Here is a 25,707-nt window from a genome sequence, read left to right on the forward strand (position 1 = left end):
CAATCATGGTGAACTGGAAAGCTAACAAAGACATATCAACTATCTCTACACTGTCATAATATTTCTAAGCATTTAAAACACAGGAAAGATTTCATTTGACAAGGACAGGTCAACAGAAATATGGCTAAATTCATATTATTTGGTTGCAAACACTTTTCCCAGAAATAAGCTCAAAAAAATTGTTCTCTATATTTCTCCTCTACTTTTCTATTTTTTTCTATGAGATTATCCTCACTCCTTCCAGGGCCCCAGGCTGTCCCTCACATATGCCATTTTAGGCAGCAAAGTCCCAAAAGCTCCTGGCCATCCTACCTCTTCCTTTACTGTGCTGCTGCTCTTTGTTTCTTCTAAAAGAGATAAAATAACAGCCCAAGACCACAGTGTACAGTTTCATAGACTGTTCACTACATAATCTCAGGTGGTGATCCCCTCGCAGAAATGGTTTCACTCTCATCCTGGATATGTGCAGTGCACAATGTGTACAACCAAGCTCAGCAGCCCTGTGTACAGATCCAACACCAGAACAGGCATGAAGAGTTTTCTGCATTCATCTGTTCATTCACTCATTCAACTCAGACAGATTTATTGTGCCTAGCGTGCACCAGACACTTGACAGGTCCTAGGCAAATACCAGTAAATAATAGTGCACAATCCCTACCCTCAAGGAAGTCACGGTCTAGACATGTCAACAATGAGTAATATTACAGAATAAAGCACATTATGTCTGGGAGGTAGTCTAAAACAGGAGAAAATCCAGACACGGTCTTAGCACTGAGGAAGGGAGGGCACATCTTACCACATTGGGGTTGACCTTATGTCGAAAGCATGTAATGTTCACCACATAAGGCCAATCATCAGGCTCCATGAGTACCCCAGCAGCATGGGCACAAGTGACATGGAAGGAGGCCGGGCAGCGACCGTAGGAACACTGGATGCAGGCTCCAGAGACCCTCTTAACCCGGTGTCTGCAGAAGATGCATTTCTGGAAGGTTAAAACAGAGAAGAACATCAATTCACATTCTGTAACCCAGTCAGTTCCCACAATTTACAGAACAATAGCTACTAGAGAAGAAAAAAAAAAACTGATTACATCAACAAGTCCTGACCCCTCCAGGGGCCCTAGTGGTGACAGCATCTGTGGCAATGTAATCTACTTTCTTTAAAGGAAACACACTGCTACAGTCACAGACTGCCAGACATATGTTTAACTATTTCCTGTAGCAAGGAAAGCCAAACACTTTCGCACATACTCCTGCAGGCACAGAGCTCGGGAAAAGACCCCAGAGGTGCTCCTATAAATAATCCATGAATGGTGAAGCTACTTCTGTTTTACCCTCCTGTATGACAGGTCTTTCTGTGCATCAAGAAGTAGAATATGGGTTTGGAGGACAGGTCATTCTTTCCTAAATCAGATGTGGTCTTCAAAAACACCCAAACGGCATAGGGGCAAGTTAAGTTTTCCAAAGACAAGGAAATGTAAAGTGTTAAATGGTCCAATGTGGAAACTAGCGTTTAATAATCCAAATCTGAACCCTTCATGACTGACAAAAAAAATATGCCTCCCAAAGTGAGAAAATTGAAAATCACCCCAAAGGGCATAATTTGGTTGAATATCTATAGCTGATGATGCCTGGGGAAGAGAAGATGAAAATAAAAACAGCAATAATGATTACCACAATTCGAAAAGTAAATTGCATACAATTAGCCCTAAACATTATCAGTACATTTGTTATGAGAGATAGAGAAAAACAACTTCACTAAATGTTAAGTTGTGAACTAATACATGAGGGTTAGGAAAAAATGGTTGTGGAAAAACATAGGGTTAGGTCTGGAAAGCAGAAGAAACAATGATCAAAAGCTCAAATTTTCATTCTGAAGAGTAAAAAAGGTCTGAAATCTGATCAAATGTTGGTGCTCTTCTTTTATAGATAGATTTTCTTTTCTGGGACAATAAAGGTACTTAAACTCAAGCCCTTTTGAAGACTAATATTTTATCAGAGACTTGCAAGAATCAATGTGCATTTAACTTCTAACTCTTCGTGTCCTCACATCTGATCGGTGACTTAATCTTTTAGATTCTGTCCCTCAATCCTACTCTGATCTCTGCCTACCGTCTATACCAACTGCCACTGCCTCTGCCCACGGTGTCTTGCCCAGCATCATAATGGATTCCCAATGTGTATCTCCATCCTTTATTTCATTCTATCTCCATTTGTCTTCCCCAAAGCTGCCAGAGTGATTCTTTACAACATGAATCTCATGTCACCACCACCGTACTTAATATCCTTCATATAATTAAAGGTTTCTCTTTATCTCCAAGTCACTCCAAAAAAAAAAGAAAAAGGGAAAACCATGAGGTGCAAGAGCCAAGTTTGTAAAAGGCCCTTCATGGTCTAAGTGTTACTTCTCACTAGTCCCCATAAGGACCCTATACATTAAGTACTTATGTGATTTCCTTATACATCTAGATTCAATGTACAATTAAGCATTTTTAAGTGGAGGTTGAGGATGTGGCTTAACTGATTAAAAAATCACACACACATATATACACACACAAATACACAGAACCATAAAACTAAAAAGACATCACAATCTGCCTAAGAGCATTATCTAATATTCTGTCTTGGTATCTCTTTGACAATCCATGCTATCAGTTTCATTACATTTTTCATAATTTTTAGTATTTTGGTATCTTTTTGTCAGTTCCAATTATTTGAAATGTGATGGCAGATACAAAAGCAAAAACTCCTATCAGGAGCCCCGGGCATTTTCAATCTTTCAAGAATCTGATTATACAACATAGAGGTCAGTGTTTGAATAAGTTAAGATATTGACAGGTATATGAAAGGTGAAATTATGTCTTATTTTCTTAAGATCTTTTAAGAGTAGGACAGTGTTGTGACTTAGCTAATTAAAGCATTGGTATCTCCCAACCTCCATCACCATTAACTTCATTAAACTGAGACTCACCAAAAAGGCATAAGAAGACAGAATACACTCAAGCCCAGAGAGGATTCAATCTTTGGAACCTAAGGAGGGACTTGCCCTATTCCAGGAGGACCAGAAGTGGTGACTTCTAAGGACAGAACCACAGTTTCCTTAGGAAGTAAACCTAACAGTAAACTATTATAACTCAATGCTTTGCAAGATGTTTATTCAGAGTTGAGAACACTTAAACATCACACAGGTTCTTGCAGAGACAGAGAACCCCATAAAACCTATGAGGGGAGCCGTTGTGAACGCATCCTGTAAGACAGTTAACACAGTATTTCAGACCCCCATTTTCATTCGCTTTTTGCTAAAATGGTTTTTTTTCCACCCTGGCAGAAAAATCTCTGGAATTTGATGCCTAAAGATACCTGGGCTACAGAATGGAATCTAGTAGGTTAAAGACATCTATGTGCACTTAAGAATGTTACAACGAAATACATGCTATGAAAGAAGTGAACGAAATGCTACCTGGCACTAGAATAACATGAATAGGCATGGTACAATTAATGAATCATGCCTGGGGACAACAGAGGGAAGAAAGCTTTAAGAAAAGCAAAGACAAACTGGATAAAGATGGTACACTCAATCCCTGCTACCATCTATCCAGGCCCAACCCCTACGTAACTATATAGGAAAAAGGATGAAGCCAAAATAGCAATGACAAACAAGAGACAGTGCCATCAGAGGACCAGAACATGTATGGAATTCCTAGACCATGGGAAACAGGTGGAACTAAACCAACAGAGAAACCGAAGTAGATAAGAACTAATGCAAAATAAGTGTTTGGCAAAGAATATCCTTTAGGCAAAGGATACCAAAGGAGTAAGAATAATTCTCAGCCCCAAAGCCTCAGAGCCACCCCAAACCAAGTATCCACAATAAAAAAAAGAAAAGAAAAGAAAAAAGAAAGAAAAAAAGGAAGAATCCATAATTAAAAGCAGCAGAAACCCTGGGTCAACATGAGGTAATTATTTTAAAAACAGTGCCACTCAGAATGTTTTTAACATGATGTTTCTAAAGATCTTTAGGCTGAGAGTGGTGGCTCACGCCTATAATGCCAGTACTTTGGGAGGCTGAGGCAGGTGGATCACTTGAGGTCAGGAGTTCAAGACCAGCCTGGCCAACACGGCAAAACCCCGTCTCTACTAAAAATACAAAAATTAGCCAGGAGTTGTGGTGAGCACCTGTAATCCCAGCTACTCGGGCGGCTGAGGCAGGAGAGTCGCTTGAACCCAGGAGGCAGAGGTTGCAGTAAGCCAAAATCACGGCATTGCACTCCAGCCTGGGTAACAGAGTGAGACTCTGTCTCAAAAAAAGGAAAAAAAAATCTTTATGCATACTGAGATTTGATAAACACTACTGTAGGTTAGGTAGGCTAGTTAATGTTTTCTGTATCCCTAACCTACTGAGACACTGACAATTCTTTGTAAATTTTATATTAGAGACAGGGTTTTGCCATGCTGCCCAGTCTGGATTTCAAAATCCTGAGCTCAAGCAATTTGCCTGCTTTGGCCTTCCAAAGTGTTGGGATTACAGGCACGAGCCATCACGCCACACCCGGCCTTGATTTTGCCTTCAGAATAAAGCCATGAGAATTACTAGAAAATTAAAGTAAATAATATGCCAGGGCAGCGCTCCTGTCTCATCTGAGAGTCAAGGCTAGAGAGGGAAGTAGAAAAAACCTTGAATCAACCCCAAACTCCTCAAGATAAATGGAGTTTCTGTATAAAAATATACATTAAAAAATAAAAATTAAAAAATAAAATTGAAAAAATTGAAAATTGAAAAGTGTATGTTCTGCAGGGAGGGGAATGAAAGAAGGTTAGAGATCACTGGACTCCAGGGAGCTGATCACCCAGCCAAAAGCTGTTAGTGGGTATCTCTGACAGGACAGTTCTGGCAAGGCTGATGACAAGAACAGAAGTGGCTCTCTTCCGCCCCAGGATTCCAGCACATCTTGGCAGGGCCACTGAATTTGCATTTCTAACAAGTTCCCAGTGATACTGATGCTGTTGATCCACAGCTCACACTTTGAGAACCAAGAGGCTACAGGGTTAAAAAGTGAAAAGGTATCACTCATGCCGACAGCTTCTAGTACAAGGGAGTTAAGGAAGTGCAATGATTTTTTTTCACCTATTCTTCAGTGTCAAGGGCTGAGAGAATCCTCAGGCAGGTGTGATTTATACAGCACTGTACTTTCTTGGGGGACTGGATGTCCATACTTATTCCAGTGGCATAGGCCATTAAGGCTACTAATGGATTGAGGAAGTAATGAAGTATCTGGCAATGAGGCTTTGTATATCATCAGATTTCCTTGAGCATCCAGCTTGGCAAAGGGCATCAAGAAATGATGAACTGTGAAGGAGCTGGAGGTTCAAAGCACATCTCCTTCCCCCTTTTTCCTGTTAATATGACTTCTGATTTTTTATTGTTTTGTTTTGCTAGTTTTATGATTCTTTTTTCTTACACAAACAAGCAGGTAATTCCAAAACAGGTGTGAATGCTTTTTAATTGTTGTTTCCTGATTAAGTCACAGGCTAATGATAATGATACATTAGCTAATTTCTTTCTCCTTCTGCCCTCTAAGGACACTTTTTCTAAGCACCACACAGCAAGTTAACACTCCCAGCTCAAACAGGGAACAATGTTTGGCTCGACGGACATCACTATTGCTGCAGGCAAGTCAGAGGACTGAGGCTAAAACCTTCAGTTTGCTCCAAGTCCTTAAATACAGGGTTCGTAATAGAATCCTTTGATTTTTAACCCTACCTGTAAGATTTATGTTCTGCTCATTAGTATTCATTAAGTCAATCACTCATGTGTCAATACTGGCTAGCACTGGGGGAAGTCTGAGTTCTACAGTAAAGAGGATAGTCTAGCCACAATAAAATGCAGAATGGAACAACTGCCATTTCAGAGTGAGATTCAAAAGGAGAAGAGAGAGTAGATTAATAAAGAGAAATCAATTTATCTAGTCAGCTAAAGAGTGGCTGGGGAGGGAAGGAAATGGAGGACACTGAAAAGCAAAGTCCCCAGTGCACTGACACCACAGGGTTTGGGCTGTTTTGTGAGAGGCAGCAATTAATATGCAGCCTCACCCACATATGAGTGATACGATAAAACAAATCCTATTTACTTGGGCAACTGGTCATAACATGATAAGTCCTCTGTCTCTCTTCCCCAAAAGTTATTTCTTATGCACTCCAAGTTCAGAGCATTAAAATAAATGGCTCATAATGCCAAGTGTGTTGAATTAAATCCTTATCATAAATAAGGTATCAGAAGCCATTTATCTCATGGCTTTTTGTTTGGTGAGATTCACCCTGCAAAAGGTGAGAAAGCTAAGAAAAGTCAAGTAGCAGGGAAAGGCCAGTGGGATGAGCTCAGCTAGGTCAAGAGACAGAGCTAAAAAAATGGACAGAGGTGGCCAGGGATCAGATATAAGGTTACATGTATTCAAAATAAGGCTAATGAGTCACTGTTGGCACCGATAAAATGTTAAATAAAAATCACAAAAGAATTCTAGAACTGGAAAGGCCAAGGCATTTCAGACACAAACAGACAAATTAACAAATGATTTGTGAAAAGTACTACACCAACAGCACAGTCATACTTTGTTTTATTTTGGATCAACAGATACATTACAAGGAAGATCAAGTAAGAATCCTTTCGGAAGCACCTTTTAAGCCAAGTAGCAGAACACTGACTGTACACATAAACAGCCATTAACCATATGAATGTTCCCTTAATGCATATAATGTATTAATTCATTCTTTCAGCCATTTCAATACTTACTAAATATCTTCTATGTAAGATCATTTTGCAAAATGCAAACGCAGACGAAAAAATGAAAAAGATATACAATCCTTGTATTTAAGGAACTTAATTTGGTATAAAAAACAGCTATAACAAAAGCTTTACAGCCATAATCACAATAGGAAAGATAAAGCACTGCTAGATTTAAGAGATGATTGGACTGGCAGGGCAAGGTGAGGCAGCATGTGAGCCTCACCTGGTTACCTACCTCCACCCAGCCCTCAAACCATTCTACTGAGCAGATCTAGAAGAGGGGCAGGAGAAGATGAACTTCATGACAGCTACCTGCGGGGCACCAAATACAGGACAAGGAAGCAGGTATGACTCTACTTTGATGACTCAGGTCATGGAGGAGCCCATGATGTGGCAGGAGAGTGTAGGCAGCTCACCTCTGCACCACTCTGAACTGAAGGCCAAGAGTTACCGAGACCAGACACAGCTGGATGAGTTCCATCCTGATGGCTCCCAAGAATGCACAATAAAGCAAAAACAGGGTTTCTCTCAAAGTTTTCTGTAATTAATTTCTCGGAGTTTAGATGCTATGTGCAGTGCGTCAGCACCAGGTCAGACTCTGCACTGGAGGGTTATTGGCAGACATGCTGCACGCTGGCTGAGACTGCAGCTGCAGGGACCCAGGGCCTGCCTCATGGCTCAGAGAAGCTACCCAGCAGGGTTTTAAAGGAATAAGAAAGCCACTAAGAAGAAGTAGACTGTGAGCTTATCCTGAAGGACTAGCAGGCTTCAGCCACTGCATGTGGGAGTGCGATGAAGAAGGAGGAAAAACATTCTAGATGGAAGTAATAAAGCTCAGAGGTGAAAAAACATGAGCAAAATGGAGTCAGGAAGTAGGAGCACAGCCAAGGGATGGCAGGCTGAAAAGGTGGGATCCTGAAAGGCCTTGGACTGTACTCTGGCACAAACTTCACTTGCCCAGGTGAGAGACTCATGATCGCTTAGTAGTAGCAGCTAATTTTTAGGTGGAAATTAGGACTACCATTTTATTACAATTCTCTGAGGGGCTCTGGGTTAAACCTCAGGCAATCAAGCAATTCTACAGACCACCCCACCCAGAAAATCAGCATGATCTTTAGCTGGAAATGCCTGTTGGTCAGGCACGTCTCTTTGTCCATCTTTTGCTCCTTTAGAGTTGGACAAATTCTAAGCTGCCTTTTTATTAAAGGCACCTGTCACAGTATACGAGCTAAGTGTCTGGGGAGTACCTTGACCAACTGCCATACTCCTCTAGTCTCCCAGGTAGGGAATATGTAGTATTTCATAGTTGTCTGTCTGACTTCACAGTCTGACCTGGTTGGGAATTCTAGCTTGGCACAGGAATAAGGCCAAGTCACTGAAACTGCAAAACTAACATGGCCCAAACAGATAGAAGTGAACGGGTGAGAAGGCTGTGGGTGAAACAAGCCAGCCTCTGGATGCTTCCTGCCCTTTTTTCCTAGACCCCTCTTAGCAGAAAATAGTGCTTCCCCTCTGCACTTAACTACCTGTGCTGTGCAGAAAATGCACACATAAAAGCAGCATTTACAAAGAAATTAAATATTAAAGGCAACATTACAATCTCATGTTGAAAGAAGCACTTCGCTGATAGCACACAGCAGCATTTGCTGATTAATCACAAAATAAGCAATTGTTATGTATGTTGAAAAAAAATCAATCACTTACCATTTTTATTTCTCTCATAGCCTGTTTGGGTTCCATCCTTTATTTCAAATTTAAAGAGCAAAAGGGGCACACAATTATAGCATACAGAGAGCTTTATTCTGAATACTCATTAAGTGCCACCAAACATCTTTCAGCTGATGGGTGGGGAAAGAAAGCCTCCTAAACCACAAAATAGGTGTTTTCTAAGTACTTCTGTATTTGCATTTTTATTTCTTTTTATGTTCCTATTAAAGAGCACCTATTTCCTAAAGGAAATTCCATTATTTGAAATTACTGTTTACACAAATCCTTACTCTCATTGGATAAAGCATTTATTAGTTGAACTCAGAATTACTGAATTATTTGGTTAACAAAAGTCACTGTCCCTTCTGATACAACTGTACCCTGCTAGAGTCACTGATGTGTATGCTCTCCACCCTATAAAAATCTACCCAGACTCGTTTAATTACTTATTACTTAGAAGAACTCCTTAACTCTATTCAACTTACCCAGTTTTAGATCTCTCTGAATTAATGTTGGAAACTATAATATTTTAATGATTGAATTCACATTAGTTAAATTAAAGGACAAATAATTTTCCCATATGGCACAATTTAGGAAGGCTGGCTTACAAGCTCTCTATTGCTCCAAGAACAAGAAAAAAAAAAAAAAGATCTTTGTTTATTATGAATATCAGGTATGATTTGCTATTGGCATTACGGAAGCAAGGACTAGTACACATTTTCTATTCATTTTTGGCCTTGGGCCTGAAGGCCTAAAGGTATCTGAGAAAAGAAACAACAGGATAAATCAAAAATAAGAACTAACTATCCTTAGCAAGATTTGTTCTTGGGCAGTACAAATATCCAACAGCATGAAAGGGTGCAGCTGTGGTTTGCTGATGTTTTTTTCAGAGAGTAGTGTATAGTTCCTCAAATCTCTGTTTCATGTATGTTTATTGAAACACATTCATTTATGAGGACCGGGGTGGAACAGTAAAGGTATCTCTGATTCACGGATGTGCAATGAAGAAATTGTGTCCCACAAGTGAGTTTCAAGCACCTCTATCCTGTCCAACTTCCCCCAGGCATTTTTTAACAGTTTAGATGAACCTTTGTAGATATTCCTGCTATATACACTTACCTTGGTTAGAGTGGTTGGGAAAAGGAACAATAAAAAGATCTCATCATTTTTCTTTGATAACTACACAAGCTGCTACGCTGGGGTATTCTTCCTTTTCTGAACACCAGAAGCTATCCCAAGGCCCCTGAGTGCATCTGACCCTTATTAGAAACTGTCACCCATGAATTGTTCTGTCTGTGACCCGCCACAACCTCTTTGCCTCTTGTCTTTCAATTATGCTAGCAGCAGCCCACGCTGAGGAAATTTATGATTGAGTTGAAATACCCACACACTGTGTCTCCAAATAAAACTGAGGAAGCAGTGATGAAAAGCTATAAAGTCAATCAGTGCAGTGCAGACATATCCCGGGTGACCTTTCAGAGGAAGCACCTTTTCAGGGGAGACAACTGCGGCTGTGAGAAGAGTTAACTCAGTATAGGGTTCCTCCGCATGGACACAGGCTGTCCAGTCCAGAGCCCATCCCTTTTCCTGTAGCCCCCAACCACCACCTTCCTCTACGTAAGTATCTGAGATGGTTGCTACAAGAGAAAAATCATGCAGCAGTGAGTTTGTAGATTTGTCTTCTAGATGAGATAAATTTGGGGTTTCCAATCTCAAGTGGCCCTTAAGGTCACTTAGAAACTCCTTTTACCCTTCCTGTGTCCATGTGTTCTCATTGTTGTGCACATGTACCCTAAAACTTAAAGTATAATAATAATAAAATTAAATTAAAAAAAGAAATTCCTTTTACCTTTCCCAACTTAAGGAATGGACAAAAGGTAGTAAAACAGGCACTTTTAAAGCCTGAATCCTAACCCTGCCACCATGTGGCTTTGCACTGTATTACTCATCAGGATACTGCTTCCGGATTATTCAGGCCGACTTCCTTTGAGGACAAGTAAATGGCCAATATTTCTGCAGTGATCTATTTGTGATTAGAACAATGGGTCACTTCTCCAAGCTTAGTTGCTTCACTGGATAGGTAAAGATGGTAACAGCACCTATTCCTCATGAAGCTGCCCTTAAAAAAATAGCATACATAAGAGGTTTAGCACAGTACCTGATACACAGTAAAAGGTAAATAATGCTACCCTTATCCTTCAATAAATCTGTTTTAAAACATTACCTCTCTTCAACCAGAACCAAAGTCCTCACGTTCTAAAGACAGTCATGCCTCTTCCTTCACCTAGATAATACCAGTCACGGGGCATGAAATTCCTTAACTTCCCTCCCCTCTACCTTTAGATCCACAGACAGTTTCAAAATATTTATGCTTATAATTACTTAGACATTATACAACTAAGTACTTAATGCATTAATAGATTGCTATAGTACAAACTGATTTTTATAATATTTTAATAACTGTACTTTAACATAATTGTTTCCTCTGTAATCCTGTATATTTTAAATACTAAAAAGTATTTTTCTGACAAGAGGTCCATACGCTTTACCAAAAACTGCCAAAGGAGTCCAGGACACACACACACACAAACCAGATGAAGAACAATGAAAAATGCGGACCATCCAATGCCAAGTGAGAAGCTTGGATTATAAGTTACGTGAATACAGTAACAATAACCACGCACACATGTGAACAGAGATAAAATGAATAAGCAAAAATGAAGAACATCATGGTGTAATTAGGGGAGGCTTGAGTTTTCCGTTTTCTTTTTTCGTGTTGTTATTTTATTATTTTTATAATAATAATGAAAAAAGATGGAGCATAAACCCTGATTATCTTTAGAGCTATTTTATTCGTCACATTGTTGCAGACTCAGAACTGGCAGATTCACTCTCACAATGAATCAACAACACCATGCTCCACCCTTCATTTTCCTGTGTTTCCTGTTAGCCATTAACAGGTCCTCAAAAGAGGGGTGGCCACAACAGAGGAGTAAGGTAAATTCAAACATGCACATTTTCTTCATGGAAGTAACACCACCCCATCTACATTACCTACAATGTTTTTTTTTCTGTCATGAAAAATTGGATGACTGACTCCAAACAGATATTGGACAAGCCCAGCAATTAACTCTTTAGCCAAAGAGTGAGAACATTAACTTTTAAAAGTTCATTTCAATGAAAAGTAAATATTTTGTGGATGCTAGGCCACACTTTACCTATTCTTGGCATGGCTTTTATAATGCACTTTCCATTCTCCCTCTATTTCTTAATGGAATCTTCTCAATGTTTAAAAATTCCATTTCTGTGAGATCTCTTCAAACAGAACAGTCAGTTACCCAAGCAGATGTGTGCAAGAACACGTTCATACTCTAAAAGACGTGTACCGCTTATGTTCTGGCTCACTGGCAATCATAAAACTAAAGTGTGGTCTTCTATCATCTCCAGGACTTTTGTGAAAGATGAAGATTACCCAGTCCATCCTGGAATTCCTACATCTCCATTTCTCTATGGGTGCCTATGTATCAATAAGAAGCCCACAAAAGAAGTGCCCAGCAAGCTTCACGGCGGTAAAAGACAAAGTGCTTCTAAGTGTAGGTACATATATATTTTACTGCTTCAACTGTGAGGCCAAAGTGGTAGTTTTCAATGATAAATTATGAAGAGAAACATCTTTCTCTGGAATCCTATCCAAACAGCCCTGGTCAGATTAATGCAAAATGAGGACAGAGAAAGAAGAGTTCAAGGCCTCTAGTTTTTTGTAATAAAGGTAACACTTGCGGTTCATGATACTGCCATCAAAGCAGATTTTCAGGCTAACTCAATACCCTTACCCCCACCTGGCAGAGTAAAGGAGAGTGCATAGGAGTCCCAGCTCTCCCACTAAGATGCAGGTTACCATGTCCCTCTGAGCCTCAGGTTCCACAGCTGTACTTCAGAGGATTACTGTGGTGATTAACGGAATAATGGATACAGAAGTGCTCTCTAAACAAAAAGAGGCATCACAAACACGGTCATTCCTACTATTTTCTTTCAAAGATGAAGAAGAAGAAGAAAAAAGAAACAGCAGAATGTAATAATACACCAGTTCTTTTCAGTTTGCCAACACAAAAGGCCAAAGAGCTTGGGTATAAGATTCACAACACAATGTAATAATACATCAGTTCTTTTCAGTTTGCCAATGCAAAAGGCCAAAGAGCTTGGGTATAAGATCCACATGGGACAAAAAAATCAGATCACCCCAGTTATCAGGGGTATATATGAAAAAGGGACAAAAAGTAAGTGACGTTAAACAAATAACACTTCAGGAAACAGCGCAGAGAAGCATGTGCTGAGCCCAGGGTCTGAGACCTGTGTCAGGACAAGCATCACCAACTCTTCTTCCTTCTTCTCGATCTAATCTCTACCAGGTTCCCTGGTCAGGCCTGCCTCAGCACCATGTGACTTTTCCTGCCCATGTCTTCCCAGTCGCAGGCTGATGTGTTCATTCTTCAACCCTTGCTTCCCATTTTCATGGCAAGTGTGATGGCCAAGGCTTAACTCAATATTCTCAGTCTATGTTTCTCAGATTTATTTTTATGGAGAGAAAAAAAATCCTTGTCAGATTCAGGGTTTTCAGCCAGGACTTTGAAGTATTTTGTTCTTGTAGCCATGTTTAGTAAATTATTTTTTTATAAATACATTCACTAAAATCACACATCTGTCTAACTCTCAACAAAAGATAAGAAACTAGACATCTGTGCCCAAATATATTTCTTAAAGTATAGGGGATGTGTATTTCTGCCTTTTCCTAGAGGGAAAAACTCTTTCTTTAAATGATTTTAAGTATAAAGTGTTTTAGTGAAAAAAAATTCTATAGTAGTGGAGTGGAAAAATTATTGTACTCTATTACTAGACTTCTGTGAAGTTTGCCGAAATCTTTTTTTTTTCTTTTATTGCCTATGTTTATCCAGTTTGCCAAAATCTTCCACAGTTTTTACCTCTCTCCCAGGTGAATTCAGACCTCCACTCTAGACTTGTACTGGGTTAAAGCCAATCTCATGACAGTGACAAAAGAAAGTTTCCATTGAAAACCATCTGAGAGCCTCGAAAGAAAGAGTCACCTGGTCAGGTTCATTTGAAATGTTCATGAACTCAACAGAAGATCAGATTAAAAATAGAGCCCCCAAGCAATGGAGGTTTTGGGGGGTTTTCCTCAAATTTTAGGCTTTATAATGGTGTTTTCACAACATGGCCCACCTGCCCATAAAATGCTTCCATGCTCCACTAGTACTAATAGTTTCACTTGTAAACACATAATGGACATGAATAGGATGTTCAATTCATTCTTCCCCTTGCAAGAAAAGTACAGTTCTCAGTAGTCACATATGAGAAATCATAACAATGGATTGATATTCTGGTGTGTACCTATTTTTGAAAGTGACAGCTGGACACACTGGACATATCACAGGAAACATATATTCTTACAACATGAGTCAAAGATAAACATGCCTAGAAAACTATACCTGCTGAGGGAAGGAGGAGACACCACACATCTAACAGACACGTAGAAATAGTGTTATGGTTTTGACTATTCTGCAATTCTGAACCTTCTACGGGGAGGTCAATTATAAACACAAGCAGTCCATTCCAAAGTCATTCCTTCATTTGACCACACCAGGCACTAATGCAAAGGAAGCTTAATCCTTCTGAAAACATTTTAAACCTGACCAAATTAAAAGTAGCACCAGAGGAATTTTTTTTTTTAGCAAGAACCCACAAGCAATTTACTTGACTAGAGGAAAAAGTGCAAAGAAATCCTTTATCACAAAATAGCTTCTTGAATCTTTCTACCAATAAACCTCCCATCCCTCCAAGAATGCCTATCCTCCCTGCTGATAACAAGCTGTGGAGATAAATATTTTATTTTTTTCTACAAAACCCCAAATGATGTTTTCAAATAAAATAAAAATAAATCTACTACAAGCTACTGTCAAAAATGGTCCTAGAAGAGGCAAATGTCGTTTTAAAGGCTGTGTGTTAAAATATTTAGGAGAAAGAATCTGCTTGTCAAGCTCCAACAGGAAGCTCTGAAGAGGTTATAAGTGCATCTATCAAATTTTCATCTACCTTAAGGCTGACCTACTGGGGAAACCACAGAAAGTCTAGCTCTGTGTAATGAGGGAGCTAGAAGGGCTGGGGGTTTCAAGCATTGGACAGCAACAAGGTCACAATCAAGTACAAAGATGAGGCTTGGGGGATTCTGCAGTGATTCCCCAGGGAAGATGCACTGGCATGGGTAGGCAGGCAGCTGCATTCTGCTTTAAGCCACAGTTCAAGCTTAGGAATGGAACCCAGCTGACGGCCATTCAAAATCCCTCATGAGAACTCTGACCTCTCATGCCAAATCTAGCAAAGCAGCACCCACCAAATCTGAGCAAAGGAAAGGCCGAGCCAGCAAAATATGGCAAGGTTTTGTTTTTCTGGTTTTTTTTTTAAGTCTAATTTAAAGTGCTTCCATATCCCCACCCTTTGGGAATTACATGCAGTGACTTTTTTTAAGCAAGGAAAATTTGGTTTTAAGGAGTTTATGGGAACATTTAACTTGGACTGGAAAGGTTATTTGCTCGGTATTAGGCTAAAAGCCAAAGTCCACTTTTAACCAGAGATGATTTTCATATTATACCTCACAAGAGTATTGTGTCATGTGAGCAGGCTGCAGCGATAAGCAGTGAAGTTATGACTTCCCCCTAAGACTCATTAAAATGTATTATTAAGTAGAAAAATTCAGAAAATCCAAAAGGAACTCGTCTAACAGTAAAAATGCTTTCCAACTTATTATTTCCTTTGCTCTGCCTCCCTACAAATACCACTAAGTCAATACTGTGAAGAACTCGATCCTGCTGCAAAAGATGAAAATGCCTCAAAGTTGTGTGCCACTATGGTGCTCTGTATATAATTTTTCCCTTAAATGTGCTATGGAGGAACATACGATGACTTCAAGTGACTGCAAAAAAATAAAATAAAATACACCTGTGAGGATTCTACAATTTGATTTTTTTACATTATTCAACCCACAAAATACATTAAAACATGGTAAACTAGAAACATTTACCTAGAAAAAAATGACATTTTCCAATTTTGATTTTTATAATTCCAAATTTTAGCAGCTTTAATATTTTTCTTTTTCCTTCCTGTTTTGTTTTTTAACTCATCTCGATTTTTTTTCTCATCAATTCTTGAAAATTTTCCCCCACCACTTCAATTTTTAAAAAGTAATGATTTCATTTAAGTCAGGCAAATGTGCTTTAAGAAAGCTGGACAAAATATCGGCTTTCTTACCAGATCCTACAAAAATGTGAAAGCACACTTGCAAAGGAGTTCCAAGCTGCTATGGAAACAGCTTTTTTTTTTTCTTTTTCTTTTTTTTCCAAAATAACAGTACTCCTGGCTCAGGACTGCTGGCATGCAAGCTTCCAATCCAAGCCCATTGACAGCTTGTGGAGTGGACAGATGAGGCATGGAAAATATTTTAAATTAGTTCATTTATCTTGTTGAGACACAGGAAATGGCGACAAATCTCTCACATGCGGAATACAGGAAGACAATGCACCTCCTGTAATGTGTAGCAAATGTAATCCATTAAGACAAACCTTTCAGATGATTGCATATTATCTAATAATAGCCACACCTCATATGTTGAAGGAATATTTTATCATTAAAAGATCCAGAAAGCTGGCTAGAAATCAGGGACTACTTCTGAATTTTAACAGACTCAAATTTTAGAAGTCAAAGAGTTTTGAAATCAATGTTTTTGAGTGATCCTAAGCAGATTGTGGGTCAATACTAGTATAGAAAAATGTAATAAAGAACTGTAATTTCTTAAAGGAGAGTTTAAAAATGCCACATTTTAGGATAAGACAACAAGAGCTGGATTAAAGAGAGAATGTGATGCTCCCTTAAATGTGAATGAACAAAACAGCATTTCTCCTAGGTCCCATTCCAGGGTTCATATCAACAAGTACTTTTGGCCCCATGGCTCCTGCCCACTTTAAGGGTCCTTCCTAGGCAGACAAAGCAGGGCCTTCAGGCCTGGAGGAAGAAGCAAGTGGATACAGGGGAGCCAAACACTGGTCTCGGGATTGGTTGCACCAAAATCACTAGGAATCAGAGAATCCTGCTAAAGATACTGTCCATCTCTGCCCCGCCACCAGAAATTCTGATTCATAGATCTAAATGGGAGCCCAGAAATCTGTATTTTTGATAAGTACCTCAAAGCAATTCTAGTGCAAAGCCACACTTAAAAATCACTGTAGGATTACAAATCGGCATTCTCCATAAACTGGATGTAGATAGAATTTTGAAAAACTATGTGCCCTCTCACACAATTTTAAGTGGACACAAAATTTATCATCATAAGTTTAAATAATTGTAGAAGCTATACTTCTTGTGGATTAAATATTGACATTTAGAAATAAAACATGTATCTCTAAATACCATTGTCATTTGATAACTCCATCATCCATTTAACAAATAAAAGAACAGGCTCTTCTTTAACGTTTTGTAGCATTCCTTATTCCCTTTAAATTTATATTACTTCTATTCCACTTTCCCTCCAGAATTTTATCTAAATGTAAGAGAATTTTATGCCTGAAACTCTTTTAGTTATCACTGTACCATAATCCCCTTTAACAAAAATATGCATATTAATTGAAGTTTAATTTTTTTAAAAAATTTCCTATGACAAGACTCTAAGTTTTAAAAAACCTCTAGTTTGGCTATTATACTTATTTTGTTTATAACTGATCAAAGCTACACATGTACTATAACATTGGTAATTATTAAAGAAAAAAGTATATTTTTATCGGAAATGTATCTCAATCAGAGAGATGAAGCTTTTAAAAATTATTTTATGAATGTATGTTACACACTGCTGGAGTTAAGGCATGTTTCTGTGTCATTTTAATTATATTTTTCTTTTTTCAAAAAAAAAAAGCCTTCATATTAAAAACTAAATGGGATTTGAGGGGTTTTGTTGCAGTAATGTCTCTTATTTCTTGCGAACTCTTTCTGAGTTATATGCCTAAATGCACGCTGGTCAGAACCCATCACTGTGTATCAGCTGACATCACTTGGGTACTCCTTTAATTCTGTCAAAAGTGAAAAAAAAAAAAAAAGAGCCAAGTAAGTTGCAATAAAAAGTCTTGTTGTCCAGCTACTTGATTCATTCCCTTTTCCAGCTTTATGAGAGCCAGTATTTTGCATCTGGCATGCCAGAGGTCTTCAACCACAGGGCAGAGTACAACGGTGAGCTCAGAGACGCATGGAGGATCACAGATAGATGGCAGAAAGACCAACTGTCTGCCCCACTCTGTGAAGGAGAGGGGAAGGAGACCCTGCAGACTGCAGGCTGGCTCTCAGGCAGATCAACTTTAGAAAAAAGTATGTTTGAGAGTTGGGATATAGAAAAGAACTGTCCTTGTAACTGTCTTTATAAAGGGTACATGGGTGTGTGTATGTATCAGTTGGAAGACCCCGGCCAGATGATCCTGCATGCATAGTCCATGATCTCAGGAATCTGCTGGTAACCCCGTAGCAGTTATCTGAGGAAAAAATCAAAGGCCAGAGAACACACTCAAGGCAATCCAGACAGGATCAAAGGCTGAACAGGGTGGTGCCCAGCACAGCACTTACCTAAGGGCAGTGTGGTAGGAGGAGCAGATGGACTGGAACTGAGAATGAGGGTGGGCGTCTCTCTTAGAGCAAGCCTATTCCAATGTGGACTCACCCATTTCTCACAAGCCTCACCTTTCTAAAAAAGATCCCACTGAGAAACACAGCATAAAGTGTGGATGATTAACTTGCCTCTGTGACAGACGGCATATTTACTCAACAGAGTAATAACTATTCCAATGCTGGTGTTGCGGCAATCACTGTATATAAGAGGACACACACAAAAATGCTGTTTGGCCTAACTCAGAAATTCATAATTAGGGCCAGTGGAGTTATAAAATACAGAAATATCTACCAATTCTAGATGATATAAAAAAATTCCTGTTTGCTCTAGGATCAAATATGCTGGAAAAGAACAACTGTTTTTGTTTTTTTTGAGACGGGGTCTGTCTCTGTCGCTCAGGCTGGAGTGCAGTGGCATGATCTCGGCTCACTGCAACCTCGGCCTCCTGGGTTCAAGCAATTCTCCTGCCTCAGCCTCCCAAGTAGCTGGGACTACAGGCGCATGCCACTATGCCTGGCTAATGTTTTTGCATTTTTAGTAGACACGGGATTTTGCCATGTTGGCCAGGCTGGTCTCGAACTCCTGACTTCAGGTGATCCACCTGCCTCGGCCTCCCAAAGTGCTGGGATTACAGGCATGAGCCACCGCACCTGACCCAATAATTTTTTTTTAATGAAAAATAAAAAAGAAAGAAAAAGGGAAAAAATATCTAAGTTCCTCTGAGACTGCATGCTCCATTCACTTCAGGAGGGGTTAACGCATAGGCCCAGTGGGGAGCTCCGTTTTCTATAAATGCTCAGATTATCCCACCATGCAGTCTGAGAAGATAAACATAACAACAGAAAAAAAAATTAAAATATAAAAAAACCCTCTCGCTCCTATGAGCAGGGAAGGAGTGGCAGGAACCATAAACCTAAACACCAGCCTTCCTCTCACAGGTTTCAATATGATGCCATCCTCAAGCAAAATTAAATGTCATCCTAGACCAGAGCTGTTCCAGGGTCAGCCATCATGACCCCGTATTTTACAGTGTAAAAGTCAGGTTAACCAACAGACCTGAAAAAAGCCTGTTTTTCTCCCTCTTTGTTGTTCCTCATAGTTCTCTCTAAACAATTAGATTTTATTAGAAACAACTTTTGGCACAGCACACTGGCTCAAGGAAAAAGAAAAAGCAAGAAAAATCTTAGAATGGGAATTCTGCAACTGAAAAAAATCATTTGTTTTAGAGATGAAGAAACTGAGGTCTGAAGAAGTGTTTACTCACTGCCACACAACAATGGCCCTGAGCCAAATATGCTCCTTCAAAGCCCAGTGTGCTCCTCCTCTGCCACAGGGCTCCAAGGCCCCTTCCTGGTTTCATTCTGCCTTGCCACTCTGGCCTTCTCTCAGTACTCTGCTGTGCTGAGTGCCTTTCCACCTCAGGGTCCTCGAATACACCCTTCCTTTACCTGGGTAACTGTTTTCCCAACCTTACCTTCATCTTGGCCACACCTACTGATCTTTTAGTTCTTAAATGTCTTTCCTTCAGAGCCATCCATTCTTGACCCTCCAAATTAGGCCAGGCCCCCGATGGGCACTCTCATGGCACAACACTTCTTCATAACTAATCATTTGTTTAACATATCTCTCTTCATAGATCTATGAGGCCCAAGAACACTTGAACCCATATGTTCTTGTTCATCTTTATAAGGAACTGCTCAGGAACTGGAACATGGTAAGTGCCCATTCAATATTTGTAGATAAACTTAATGAAAATAATCAACTACATGTCAGATATTGCTTTGAGGGTATTACATATTCCATTCATTGAGGTAAGCAATAGTATTATTACTGTGTTACAGATGAAGAAACTGAGCCACAGAGCAGTTCAAAAACTACACTAAGATCATGCAGCTCCTAAATGGATGGATTGTTTAAAATATATACAATGTAGCACTGGGAATCATTGATGATAGCAGCTTTATTAGTAGTCATGCAGACCTACACAAAGCCATAATCAATGCTTTGAAAGTTATTAAGGAGAAGGCCTATTAACATAATGGACCCTATTCTAGGGCACTATGTGGGCATTTTCTAAAAGCACTTCATAATAGACTATCTATCATTCATGTTCCAGTAACAATCATCTCTAACACCACAGTGGCTAACAAAACGTTTGTCTTGCTCATGTTGAATCTTGGTTGTGGCTCTGCTCCAGGTCTTGCTTAAGCTAGGACCCAGGCTGAGAGAGCAGCCCCTATATGAACTATGCCATTCTCACAAATGGGAAAACAAAGAGAGATGGTGGCACCATGTAGTGGCTCCTAAAGCTTCAGCTGAGTAGTGGCACAGGTCGTCAACACCTGTGTTAAGTTAGAAGCCCAGAGCTCATGATCTTTTCTTCCTAAGCTCCCCAGCACAGTTAGAAGCAAGAAACTAACGCCATTAAATTCCTTATTTTCACTAAAATGTTCTAAGACAGCAAACACTAGGTTACCCAGAGCCTTGACTTCCCTCAGCATTTGATTACAAGGATCCAAAGATGATAATTTGAGTAACTCTGCCACTGCACACTATAATTCTCCATAGCTTTTTTGTCCTCTCTCTATATAATGTTTTTACTCATAGGATCTTTGCCCAAATGAAAAATCCCTGTTGAGGAATTCAAATCAAATTCTCACAGAGTTACAGTGGACACAACCTCTTCTATCTTACCTTTGAAAGAAGTGATGATAGGGAAGGAACATAACCTATCCAACAATTTTACTGTTTAAACAATGCAATCACCTTGTCACACACACACACACACACGCACACACATCAGTCATGTGCTACATGGGACGTTTCAGTCAATGACAAATGGCATATCCCATGGTGGTCCCATAAGATTGTAATACCTAATTTTGGCTGTATCTTTTCTATGTTTAGATATACAAGTACTTAGCATTGTGTTATAACTGCCTACCATACTCAGTACAATAGCATGCTGTAGCAGCCCCATGAAGGCTAGGAGCAATAGGCTATACCATATAGCCTAGATGTGTAGTAGTCTATGCCATCAAGGTTTGCATAGGCACACTCCATGCTTGCACACAGACAAAACTGCGTAATGATGCACTTCTCAGAATGCATCCCCATTGTTAAGCAATGCACACTGAATATATCTAATCCAAAAGTTCAAAGTCCAAAATGTTCCAAAGTTTGAAATTTTTGAATACCAACAAAACACTCAACAGAAATGCCCATTGGAGTATTTCAGATCTTAGATTTACAGATTAGGAACAATCAACCAGTAAGTATATAATGCAAGTATTACAAAATCCAAAATCTGAAACACTTCTGGTAACAAGAATTTTGGATAAGAGATACTCAACCTCAATGTGTATATGGGTCTATGTGTGTGACTTGAAATACTGACTCAGAATGGGGAGGAAATGTTCCTGAACTGTTGAGTATATCCAGGCTTATGAACACAGAGAACTCTACTTATTCGATAAATAATTTAAAAAATGCAAGCACTTCATAAAAATAGATAATAGAGAAACTGCAGGTCCATCCCTGCTGGAGGCTGAACTATAAACAATGGCTATTAATATCAATAGTAAACAAAGAAAAAGTCCTTAATGTTTGGTACTATATTTTATCATTTCTCCTAAATCTGACAATTTTTTTTTGCATACAACTTGATTATTAATTCTACTGAACAAAAGGCATAAGTCCCTTTTGTCAGCTCTGTGTTTTGCTACTGCAAATGCTTGACAAAATTGTCTGCTTCATTGTTTATTCCCTGTAGATCTTCCTGCCTTCAAGGAAGCAGCTCTAAAGCAGTGTGGGATTTGGAGCCACGCGTGACAACACAGTTGGCTTGAGATGAAGTGTCAAGTCAGCAGACAAATGCCAGCTGAGGGAACAAAGCAAGACTCTCACAGGAAAAGGACTGCCCACAGCCCCATGAAGGCACCCTGAGACTCATGGATGGGAAGCAATCAGAGCTCTGTATCTGCATAAGGCTACTGAAAAAGCCATATCCCTTCCACCATCAGCCCTAGTGAGGTGAGGTGAGGACCCAAACTGAAAGGCTCTGGAAGATCCAGTGATGGTTTGTGGCATCATTCTTAACGGGGTGCCTTCACCCCTAGTGTCTTACAGTATTATGCCTGCTTGGGCTCTCTGTGTAACTCCCGCTGAATCCCACTTGCTAAAGATTCTGAAATGAAACTCAGGTGGAACACACATTATTCCTAATGGGCCTTCTGGTCTGAGTCTCTCTGTACCATTCTGGTGGGCTAAGGTGGAAAGAAACCTTCTAATGACCATTCCAGGAGGATTCATCCATAATTTAAGACTTTCCTGAGTATGAACTCAGGCCCCATGTGAGGCTGTAGTGACACAAACAAGTCAGAGTCTTTGCCCTGGAGGCATGGCAGAATCTCTAGAGAAGTTGGTTTCAGAAGCACTTATTTGATGCCTTTGTTCTCAGAGCCACCATGATGCTTTTCACAGGGGCAAAGGCCAGGCTAAATGGAAGACACCTGATATCTAGATATCGACCACCAAAACACCTTTCTAAAAAGTCCATTAGCCGGCAACTAGCTCTCTAGGTTCCTGCTCTGATTCAATTTCTAAAGGAGCAAGCACAAGAGATATATAATGTTCATCCTGTCCCTTGAATTTCGGAGGTAATACATGCCTTTCCGTACCAGCACCTGGTCTATCTTCTACTATTAGCCCCTCTGAACTCATCTCCAAGGCTTTAGACACATGCTTTGCAAATAGTGGAAATCCCAAGGATTCACCAACACGAACATTTCCTCATGCAGTGTAATTATTGTACTTCCAGATTTCCCCATTATCCCTGTAGGCTCTGGGCTCGAGAGCTGTTTAATGTTTTTCCGAAGAAATGCCAGGTGTGATTCTGGCATTTATGATTGCCAACATCTTCAAAGTGGAATGCCAGGAACACACTACTGGAGACATTTTCAGTCAATGGGGCAGCACTACCTGTGAGATCAGACAATTTTCACTCATTCACCTGCAGGACAACAGCACAGGCTTCCCTCTGCTGCTCCTCACACGCGGTGAGTTTGGTATGCTGGATGGGGCACTGGTAGGAATACTTCCCTAAAGTTATTTAAAGCTCTGTGCACGCCAGCCTTGCCAAATCATAAAATTAGGAAATTGCATTCAGTCAGACTAAGTTCTTCCCTTAGCGCTTTAGGCACCTAGTTATTCTTCAATTTCTTTCCCACAAACACTTGGCCCAGATCCTGAAGTCCACCCCATATCTACGTGTCTCCGTGGCACATAAAAGAGATTCAGGGAAGAAGATGGAACAATAAAACTTCAGGTTTACTGGCAACATTAAGTGAAGTAATCCTCCTCCACATACTTTTCTTACAGGAAGATCAATCAGTTACTCAGCCTTCCCATTCACCTGCCTGATGTGAATCTACAAATATTTTAAGAGGGTAATTTGTAAAAAGACTTACAATAGCAGAAGTTGTTCAAGCTGTAGCATTAGTCTCTGTCGTGTGCCTTAGGTTTGCCCACACATTTAGCTCATTTACACAAGTGAATCACTAAGGGCCTGTTTATTAATCAGGTCAACCAAGACTCATTTAAACTACTAGCTAACAGCCCTCTTTTATAAACTAGTGGTCAGTGAACGTTTTTGCTTACAATTCCCCAGAAGAATTCTGGAAGACTATAATGCGCCTTGAATGTTAAAGTTGAGATTTATGGGGTTGTACTGTTTTTAACTTTAAGGTGAAATAGATGCAAAAGGATATTATTTCCCAGCATAGAATTCCAGAATATAATTATATGTGCGCTTAAATTACATTTTTTGTCAAACTTTGAGACAGCAGATTCCAATTTATGTAAAATGTCTGCCCCAAATATAAAACCCAATAGACAAAGGCAGTTCTCATTATCAAAGCAATCTGCCAAAACAGACTTGTTTTTTATCAGAAAAAGTCTGAATTCATTTTTCAATTCAAATAAATGTATTAATACACATTCCCATATCAAGCATTTCACTTCTGCATTCTGAGAGAAACAATCAACAGTGAGTAAAAGACAGTCCCAACTATACAATGGCCTTAACACAACAGAACCTCACTTCTTGCTCAGATAACAGTACTGGGCTGGCAAATAGTTCAGTGGGGTAGCTCTCCTCCACAGCCATTTAGGGCCCTAGGCTGACAAAGTGCTGTGATCTCAACATTTGGGTTCTAGGGTCTCTTTGCAGGTCAACTCCATTTCAGAAAACAGTAAGGAGGAGAATACATGGGGGTTATTTAGGAGCCAAACCTGAGAGTAATATATTTCACTTCTGCTCCAATACCTGTGGCTGTGCTCCTACCAGTAAGGGAGGCTGGGTAATGTGGACTAGTTGTGGACCAAGAAGACACCATGGGTTTGAGGGAATGCCTCGTGGATAAGGTACATAATAAATTCTGCAATAAATCCATGGCCTAGATGAAGTGCCATTTTTTTTTCAGTATTTATTACCTAATCTATCTCTACTTTGCTCTTTTGAGACTTGCCCTCAAAGCCTGTACCTTTATCTGTTTACCTGGGAGTGATGCATTTATTCTGTAAAGCAAAAGAAGTTGTGGGAAAGGAGAACCAACAGCCCCTTCCAAGGTTCACTCTCATGCAGATCAAGCTTGGGAAAGAGTACATGTTAAAAGTTGAGGGCCTGAAAATTAATTCTCTAAGAGATATCAGTGCATTGTACTTCTAGGAAAGTCTTCATTTAACCCTGGAGTACATGGATCCCAGTTTATGAATCTCTATTATATAAAGTATTACAAAACACATAGAATCACAGAATTCGACTATGCAGAGTGTAAGTGCCATTTACAGAGGTGAAAAGTGAGGTAAAGGGTAGTTTGTTCAAAGTCACTCTTAGGCTGGGTGCGGTGGCTCATGCCTCTAATCCCAGCACTTTGGGAGGCTAAGATGGGCAGATCACTTGAGGTCAGGAGTTCAAGACCAGCCTGGCCAACAAGGCGAAACGCTGTCTCCACTAAAAATAAAATATTAGCTGGGAGTGGTGGCATGCACCTGTAGTACTAGCTACTTGGGAGGTTGAGGCAGGAGAATCGCTTGAACCAGGAGGCAGAGGTTGTAGTGAGCCAAGATCGTACTACTACATTCCAGCCTGGGCAACACAGCGAGACTCCATCTCAAAACAAACAAACAAAAAACAAAGTCACTCTTGTAGAGATTAATGTATATAATGGGGCTATTCTTTACTTCAACAAACTCATTTTGGCCTTTGGCACTAAAGAATATTTCTGGCTTTTTATTACATGTTGAATAGAAGAGTTAATACAACAGGCCTGAAACTGTTATGCCTTGAAAGTTCTGCTTCCAAGGTTGGCCCCTGGCAGACATACAGGAACTTGAATTTCAGGAAGCTTGCCACCATTCATTGATAAGAATGGCTCACTGTACCAAAAATGTACTAACAATATGGTTTATGCTGAATCTGTAAACCTGCTTTTCTTCTGGGAGTC

At 39.8% G+C, this 25,707-nt stretch overlaps 1 protein-coding gene across 7 annotated transcripts in view; it reads right to left on the bottom strand.

Annotated features, from left to right (window-relative positions):
- Positions 1 to 25,707, bottom strand: part of KDM4C (lysine demethylase 4C) — a 420,634-nt gene that overhangs the window by 70,209 nt on the left and 324,718 nt on the right. For all 7 annotated transcript variants that reach the window (XM_063696408.1, XM_055350581.2, XM_031014365.3 and 4 more), the window contains one exon: positions 797 to 982. In XM_063696408.1, the coding sequence (XP_063552478.1) occupies positions 797 to 982 (186 nt within the window). The remainder of the gene's footprint in view (positions 1 to 796; positions 983 to 25,707) is intronic.

Source organism: Gorilla gorilla, chromosome 13 (assembly GCF_029281585.2).
Source record: "Gorilla gorilla gorilla isolate KB3781 chromosome 13, NHGRI_mGorGor1-v2.1_pri, whole genome shotgun sequence".
In the NCBI taxonomy this organism is placed as follows: Eukaryota; Metazoa; Chordata; class Mammalia; order Primates; family Hominidae; genus Gorilla; species Gorilla gorilla.